The sequence below is a fragment of the Nicotiana tabacum genome, chromosome 20 (assembly GCF_000715075.1).
Source record: "Nicotiana tabacum cultivar K326 chromosome 20, ASM71507v2, whole genome shotgun sequence".
NCBI classification, from domain to species: Eukaryota; Viridiplantae; Streptophyta; class Magnoliopsida; order Solanales; family Solanaceae; genus Nicotiana; species Nicotiana tabacum.
The window spans coordinates 4,002,161-4,011,662 of NC_134099.1; the positions used below are offsets into that span (position 1 = coordinate 4,002,161).

Below are 9,502 nucleotides of genomic sequence, written 5' to 3' on the forward strand. Positions count from 1 at the left end.
ACTGTGACTATTTTTTAATTATCAATTGTAAATATGGCTATTTTTTATTTTTTATTTTTTTTCTATTATTTCGAACATAGTGGCTCAACTAATTCACATTTATACGGTATTGGTCCATTAAAAGGAAACACTCCCTACTAGAAGTTTTTTATTTTTAAGGCTCTAACCCGAGACTTCTTATTAAGGATCGACGGATTCCATTAATCCCACTATACTCCCTAGGGTGGTCCCTTTCCCATATATAATCTCCTCTTTAAAAGTCACGAGACCCCTCTAGATCTGCATATGTATGTCCAATTTCAAGAGAGAGATTTTGGCAGAAAAAACTGATAGAGAACTTTCAAACCCCACACCATTTCACACTTTTTTCTTCATCATCACTCAACTCAACTCAACTATAGCCTCCTGCCTCTAATATTTCAGTCCCAAACTGAAAGTCTTATTATAATTTGCCAAAGTTTCTTTACTCACTTTGTATTAGTTATCTATCCGAAAGTTTTTATCTTCACCTCATATTATTTTCTTTCCTTTCTGTCTTTCTCTGTCGGTTGTAAAATGTAGGGTTCACCCCACTACTATACTTCTTCTCTTATCTTCTACTTCCTTTAATTAAACCCTTTCAATTTTTTTTAACTTTTTATGTTTCTTATATTGTTTTTTTTTTTGTTTTATGTATTTTCAGGAGTCCAGAAAGAAACCCTCTTGACCTCAACAACTTACCTGATGACTTTTGTAGAGATGGTAAACAAGTTATTGAAGGTAGCTCTTCATTTAATGGTACTTCACTTTCTCCAAATTAAATAAATAGTACTCTTTTTGTTTTTTATATCTTTTTTCTGTCTTCTTGAGCCGAGAGCCTATCGGAAACGGTCTCTACTTCCTCGGATAAAGATAAGGTCTGTGTATACACTACTCTTTCCAGACCCTACTTGCGGAATTTTACTGGATTATTGTTGTTATTGTTGAGAGGAAAAAAAAACTTTTTTCTTTGCTACCTTCAATTTAGTTTGGGAAAGAAAAACAAAAGATGAAAATTTTCAACCTCTTTCCTCCAATTATTTTGCCTTTCAATTTTTTTTAAAAAGAGAAAACAAAAAATCTCATGCCAACTAGCTAGCTAGTTCTAGCTTGTTTTATCTATTACTAAAACTCTTACTATTTTCACTTTCATTTGATTTTATCTTTTAAACAGAAGCTCAAGAACATGCCTTCAAAACCTACAATTTAGTTTGAAAAAAATATGAAAAAAAAGTTCAAGCTTTATTTTTCCTCCCTTTTTTTGTTTTCTATAGTGAGAAAAAATGAAACCAAAAATTTCATGCAAGCTAGTAGCTGCTAGCTTTGTTTAATCTATTAACGCAGCTCTTATTTTTCACTTTCTTTTAGCAAGAAATAACTTTGTGTATTTATGTAGCAATTTTTTTTTCACTTTACATAGCAAAACCCTAGTAAAGAAATTGAAAATATATTTATTGTTGATTGGTCTCATCCAAATTTCTACAAATGGTACATTTGCAGCAGGGTATAGGAAAAAGAAAAACGGCGCTAAAGAAGGAAAAGAAGAGTGTGGTAAAGTCTATGAATGTAGGTTTTGTTCCCTCAAGTTCTGCAAATCTCAAGCTCTTGGGGGACATATGAACCGCCACCGTCAAGGCAAGTACTCACTTCGTTCGATAAATAAAAATAAGACGAGTTATCTGCTACGACGGGTAAAATAGTAAAGTTGATCTGATAATTTAAAAATTTATTACGCAACGATGTATACAACTTAAACTCATAAGAAAATCTTTGGCTTTTTTCTCTTTATTTCAACCGACAAACCAAAAAAGAAAGGCAAGATAGGTTTTGAGTAGTTTTAATTTATTTATTTATTTATTTATTAATATTTTGGTTATAAATTTGAGGATAACAGTATTGGCCAATGATTTTGCAAAGAGGCGTAGTCATGTCAATCTTGTTTTCATAACAAAAGTAGTAACAGTTGGTTGGGGGGAATATATAATATTCTTGGTAAGGATTCATTCATTCATATATTCTATGATTTGATTTTGATTTTGATTTTGATTTTGATTATGATTTTTGTTGTGTTTTGAGTTGTGAACAGAGAGGGAGACAGAAACTCTGAACCGGGCTCGTCAGCTCGTCTTCAATAACGATAACCTAATTGCTCCTCCTCACTTAGGGTATGTACAGTCCTCTATTAAACTCTTTCCTTTTTTATGGTATTTTTTTAATATGGTTTTAAAGAAATGACACCTTTTTAATTTGATATTTTAAATTTAAAATTCTCCTCTGACCTCTAATAATATTATTATATATATTTTTTTACAAAAATATTATGGCACGTTTAAGATCACAAATTCCAATATAGTTATGTTATATGTTAAAATACACTTTGTTTCTTAAATTATGTTTCCTATCATATAGCATCATATAAAATGAAAAGAAAGAAAATACTTATGTTTTTGGCTCTCTTTGAATAAGCTTGATATACACTGTTATTTTAATGATTTTTTCTTAGGTAAATTTATTTTTGTATATTCCTTGAGCCGAGGGTCTATCGAAACAGCTTTTCTACCTTCACAAGGTAGGAGTAAGTTTTGCGTACATATTACCCTCCCCAAACCCCACTTGAGGGATTACACTGGGTTTGTTGTTTTATTATTGTTTATTTTTGTATACTGCTTAGTGTTGGCTTAAGATGAATTTAAACGGAGAAACATACTAATCAGTAAGAATTTATATAGCCGATTACTTTGGTACCAAGGGGGTGTTTATATTGTTTATTTTTTGGTGCAGTTGCCAGCCAATTCCTCATGTAGCTGGAGGTTATCATCATCAAGCAGGAAATATTGGTGATCCAACACTCTCATATAGACCACAACCACCACCAGTTTATCCAACAAGGTTATTTTCCGGCAACTCCACCACCCTCTTGCCACCAGGACAACCACCACAACCACCTCATCAACCACCCTACATGTACCCTTCTCCGCCGCGTCTCCTCTCCTTTTCTTCTCAATATCCAACCGGCCATTCAAACGATTACTTTGTTGGCCATGTTCTTTCGGGAAACTCACACTCATCAACTCCAAATAACTTCATGGGATCATCAACTTTACCTGATGGTAGTAACAATTACACTTGCATTGGTGCACCAATAGGACATGGACTTGGACTTGGCAGTGGAAGTAATAGAGGCACAGAAGGGCTTAATAATAATGGATTTTAGTACATCCTTTTCTGTTTCAGTTTATGTGAACATTTTCAGATTACGAGCGTCAAACTGACTAATTTTCTTGTGCCTTTTCCTTATGCTATGTTTAATTTTTTTTTTTTTTTTTTTTGGCAAGTGAGAGACTAAGTGCTAGTCTTAATGATCTTTTTATGTAATGTTGAGAGAGGAGGGTTGAAAAGAGAATCCTAAAAAAAAAACTGACAAAATGGGGTCAAGAAAAAGAGAGAAGTTTTTGGTTTTTCTACAGGTTTGGAAACAGCTTTTGAGCCATTTGCCACTCATATTCTAGCTAGATATCTAGTTTGGCTTTAAGCTAAGGGGATTTGATTGGAGAGTAACTATATGGTTTGCTTTTACGTACAACAATGGAACTAGATTTTCAAGGGTTTTGCTCCTCTACATGGGACAACAAAGTTAGATTTCAACTCAAAGTTAAAAGCTTCCTTTTTTGCATTTCTTGCATGGGAATATTACTTGTCATTGATCTATACATAGTTTATCTTGTGCCCCCACACCTTCTTTCTACGTACTCTTAATCTTTTATTTACATTTAGTAGCTATTAGTAGTAGGATTTAAGTTATGTACTGACATTTAAGTTATCATTTTTATCAGATTACCGATTAATGATTAATTATTGAGATATAATTGTAATTATTCCTCTCTATCTTCATTAGATAGAGGTAAGGTCTGTGTACATTTTACCCTCCACGGACCTCATTTGTGGGATTTCACTGCGCTTGTTGTTGTTGTAATTGTAATTATCAAAAAAAATAATTAATTTATTATGTAAATATTATTTATATTGTCAATGAATACACCGTTGAGTTCGGTGGTATCTTCTCATCAATTTAAAGTTGCTACATTAATGGACTGTAGGAAAATGAAATGGAGCATCTTGTTTTTGGAATATTAGTCTGTGAATGCTAAGAATTTATGTCGTATTGTCATAAACACAGTTTTCCGGCCTTTTACGTACTTTCAGTCATTATAAAACGACAGTCCTTAATATGCTTAATTTATCATCGTTCCACATCTTAGTACATTGATTGACACGCGGAGCATGTTGAATTCAATATTAATTCATAATTGATTGTCTAATGGTAAAGTTCAAGTACTTCCTTCGGTCCACTCTAACTTATTTTTTTGATATTTTCGAACTCCATCTTTTATTATTAATTTACAATGAAATTGACCATATTAACTTAAATTTGTTCATTGAAAATACAACAAATACTTCTAAACTCTTTACTCCAAGGACAATTTTGGAAAAAAAATTTAATTCCAAGGGCAATTTCAAAAAATTGATATTTGAAAAAATCAAATATATTGTGAACCACAAAAGAAAAAACTAAAAAAATTAATTAAAGTGGAGCAGATGGAGTAAAGCTATAGAATCATCGTAGAGCATGAACTTAGTATATGGAACCAGTAACTTTTGATTATATCTGATTTAAACGAATTCAAGATTTAGAATTAAATATTTCAAATAAGTGTGATCTGATTCTTTATGTATGTATATTTACTTCAGAGGCTGACCTACCCTTAGGGTAGGGGGTCGAGGGCTCCCGATAACTTCTGAAAAATTATATGTATATATATGTATATATCTTAAAATAAGTATATATTTTGATTGATATTCTAGGACTCAAAGCTTAGACAGCTACATTGATTGATTTCAGAGGGCACAACTTAACTTTTAGTATACTGCTTGGGTTCTATTCTCTCTATAGCTTAACATTTGCTCAAGTTTTTATTCGACAGTGGTTCCCCCGCCACTTTCAAATCCTGAATCTGCCTCTAGTTCACATAATCCGTCCTAAATGTCATCTTGTCCGTAATTAAACGCAAGTAGAACATGAAGAAAAATGTCATTAGAAAACTCTATGATTTGATGTTATAAGGTACTAGAAATGAGATGACCAGAAAATGTGATTTGGTGCTATCACGTATTGCGTGTGACGAAATTATCCCTTATGTTTCGGGGTAATTTTAATATATATATAATCTCTTAACTATATACTTAATTAGTTCTGGTTCATTAAATTTTTCAAACGTGAGCACTTTTTGGTTTCGTAAATCATTTAATAAACTCTAGCTCTTAGATTTAATGAGAATTGTTAAAAAAAATACTCCCTCCGGTCCAAAATAAGTGATTTTTTGGTTGTTTTCACACATTAAGAAATTCACCTTTTAACATTAAATTGACCATATTAACCTTTACTATCTTTTCACATAAACACTCCTAACATATACTCCAGCATTAATTTCCAAAGGCAATATAGGAAAAAATAATTAATTCATTCTTGAAATCTGAAAAAATCACTTATTTTGGATCACAAGAAAAAAGCCAACAAATCACTTATTTTGGACATGAGGGAGTAATAAACTAGAGACTTAAAGAAAATTTCGTCAAATCACATAAATAGCAACACCAAAAAGTATACCAGACATAAAAAAAATTAGACTAAAAATAAGATAAATTGCATCTTAAAAAACTAAATTTTCATGGATCGCATCTTATTACTTTGTTCATGGGCGGAAGGTTGTGGGATTAGAGAGAAGAAAAAGAAAAAAGACGGGATCATTATGCAAATAGTTTGCCAAATTAACTGTTTATTTTTTCTAATCGATATATATACACAGAGTATATACAATTATATAGATATTATAAAATGGATTACAATATAATTATATATCCGCACAGTTCAATTTTAGTGTAAACGGTTAGGTAAACAACCATTTAGGTTTATTCTTCGTACAGGGAAGAATTGGTAAATGTATATAGAACCTCGCACTAGTGAGATAGTATTACTTAATCCTCACTACAACTTTTTCATTTCGTCTAATTGTTTAACCCAAAAAATAGTTTTCAAGGTCAAACCAATAATTTTATATGACGGGCCACAAGCAACTGATTCAATCCGAAAGATATAAAATTTCGTTAATACAACGTGATAGAGAAGTGAAAAATAAATTCAATGACAAATAATATAATAAAATAAAGCAGAGAAGAAAGAATTCTTATTGAATGATCTTTGATAGGATAATGAGCTGAACTGAGCTTGAAGGGCCGAACTATGGCCAACTTGGAAGCAAGATGATATGAATTACAATGTATAAAATTGTAGAGAAGAAAATTAGATTCCTCTGATAGTGGTAAAAGTTGTCTATTTATAAGGCTAAATCTAAGTAACTAGTCTCCTTGAATTATGGATCCATTATGAGCATTTACTCAATCCATCCATTACTTTTGGAAGACTTGTAACAACTGTGTAAATATTGGAATTCCGTAACTGATGAGTTAATTCCATAATTGATGAGTTAATTCTGTAATTAATGAGTCAATCTCGTGCCTGTTGAGTTAATCCCGTGCCTGTTGAGTCAATCTCGTAATTGATTGCCTTATTCTGACCGTTACAATCATTTATTGCATTTATTAATAATTGATTTGTAACTGATGGTGTAATGATGGTAAATCTCATATAATCCAGGATTAATTTATTCATTCCTCATTTGTAATTATGAGATATTCTCCTGCGCCTGATCTGGGCTATTTCATGATGATTAGTTTCGGGGCTAACATGCACGGTATAAGTATGTTCGGTCCCGGGGGTGTTTCACATATCATCTTTACATGTCTTCTTCATTTTTCTTCAAATTTTACTAACACGTGTCGCCATTTAATAGACCCACATGGCGAGTCTAATTTTTACTAATACACTAATAAGTTTCATGGATTAATAAATTGCAAATTTTAATATCTGTAAGTACAGCTAATTAAAGTTATCAATTTCTTTCTTGTTTTTTTCAAAGCTAAACTCTCTATTACATAGGGTTTTCAACTATTCATTTTAAGGCTGGTTTATGTACCCAAGAATTACCAAATTGAAGTTAGGATGGTTGAGAACAATTTGCAGAGAAAAACAAAAAAGCAACACGGCCAAAAGCTGCATATGATTTTGAACAAGGAGATGAGATTTAATTTATCAAGTTCCTCAGCTAGTCTATAATATAATCTCTGTGTAAATTAAAGTAGAAATAGCTATATATAGGGTTCAGTGTCTGAATGAAAGCAGCAAAAAAATGGCAACTCTATTGGCAGGTCAAAACTATACACTTTTTTTCATACTTATGGGACTAAACCTAAATCTTTAGACCCCTAATATATGTATAAAAATCCAAAATCACACTAGGTTAAGCTGGACTACTGCTGTCTAACCAGCACCTGTGAATCTATATATCATGGCACTTAAAACATAAAAGTAACTGTACTATTAACATGCTTTACTAATACAAGTCCATTGGTCAATCTGAAGTTAATAAGCAGCTTTTTTAAATCCCTTTTATGTTTTTATTTTGAAAAAAAAAAACCTATCTTGATTACTCTAAAACTTTCTACTTTTATATATAAAAGAATGACCCTATTTTGTTATTAATCCGTTATAGAAAAATGACACATTTTTTTATTTTTTACTCGTAATGATAAGTTTTTATAGTCACACAAATATTATGACTAGTGGTGTAGCTACATACAATGAAGGATGATCAGTTGAACACCCTTCATCGAAAAAGTATACTGTGTATATAAATAAAAAATTACTTTTTATACAATGTATAATAAATCTCGAACAATAGACTTAGAGAAGTTCCTGACTTCGCTACTAATTATGACATGTTTAAGATCACAAGCTTAAAAAATTTTATAGTCACACAACGTACTTAAGAGTTAAGACCAACAAAATTTTAAAGTCTTCTCTCTTTTTTTTTCCTAGTAAACTTCGTGTTTAGTCATAATGGATGAGCCTTGAAAATTGAAAGGCTTCAGCGAGGATTTAACAGAGGCGGATGTAGTGTAATAACTAAGGGTTCAATTGAATCCATAACTTTCGACGCAGAGTAAAAATTTGTATATAAAAATTCATTAAAATTGCAAAAATAATAGATATGAACTCATAACTTTAAAAATATAATGGATTCAATGTTAAAAACATTAAAATTGAATTCATAGGATTTAAATCATGGATCTGTCTCTCGCAATCAACGCTTTACTCCTTTAGTAAGCACTATACGTATATGGTATAAATCTGAATTAGTTTGTATTTGAATGAGTTTAGAATACCAAAAATTTTAAGAAAATAAAAAACTATGGGGCAAGATTATAATTTGGTGAGTTACCCTAAGAGAAAAGTGAGTGTGCAACCTGCTTTAACTACTGTTGCACAACTAGAGAGCTACAGAAGCACTAAACGTTGAGTCTCTCTCTCTTTGTTTGTTTCTTATGGTTTGAGCTGAAATCCCGAGATTGTACTGTCGAAAGGTACAACACTGTAGCTTGACAAAGATCCTTTATCTACTAGCTAGCCACATAGATAGCTACTAGTATATATTAGTATCATACAAAGATCCTTTATCGGTGTACGAAGTATCTCGCGTTCATGTAGAGCCCAAAAAAAAAAATTGCACCCTAGGGGGTTTTATGCAGGCAATGAAAATTTTTATTGTGTGTGTGAGGCCTCTTTTTGTCTCACAATTATGTGGGTCCCAAAATTTTATGCACCCAAATGTGTAAGATAAGGGTCCACAAATATGTGAGATAAAAAGATGTCTCATACAACTAGTGTCAATTGCGTGAGATACAAAATAAAATCACTACCTCGATGCACTGATTCCACTTCTTGAACATGCACAAAAACAACTTTATTGGCTTGAGAATTTAAAAGCTAGCCACATAGATAGCTATATATTACGCTATTCTTGTGACTTGTAGAGAGGGGAAAAAAAGGCAGCCGGCACGAAACATCTCGCGTTCACGTAGGGCCTGGAAAAAGACCGCATCTTAGGAGGTGTGATGTAGTCAGCCTATTCTCATGCAAGCATTCGTGCCTATTTCTATGGTTCGAACTCGTAACCTATAGGTCACACAGAGATAATTTTACCATTGCTTCAAGGCTCCCCTTCCTTATGGAGAAAAAAGAAAGAGAAAATAATAGTGTAAGTATATATCTGCATTCTGCACTGTAAATCTTTTTTACATCGTAAGGTCATATGTGTTTATTTTATTTTAAGATTATAAATGGAATATATTTTAAAGAATACATATCTTTCGGATGACCTAATATTATAAAAAAAAATATTTAGACTGACATTATATATATATATATAACTTAAACTGAAAAGAAGAAAATGCACCTAATATTTCCAAGATAGAGTAGATATAATAGGATTGTTGGGGAAAATGCAAAGGACAGAGGAGAGACTACACT

At 31.8% G+C, this 9,502-nt stretch overlaps 1 protein-coding gene across 1 annotated transcript; it reads left to right on the forward strand.

Annotated features, from left to right (window-relative positions):
* The first annotated feature begins 260 nt into the window (after window positions 1-260).
* LOC107768372 (zinc finger protein JAGGED-like) lies at window positions 261-3,283 on the forward strand. The gene is made up of 5 exons (XM_016587494.2): window positions 261-557; window positions 683-777; window positions 1,519-1,653; window positions 2,105-2,183; window positions 2,800-3,283. Coding segments are annotated over exons 1-5 (744 nt in total). The 5' UTR covers window positions 261-555; the 3' UTR covers window positions 3,233-3,283.
* Window positions 3,284-9,502: the final 6,219 nt, after the last annotated feature.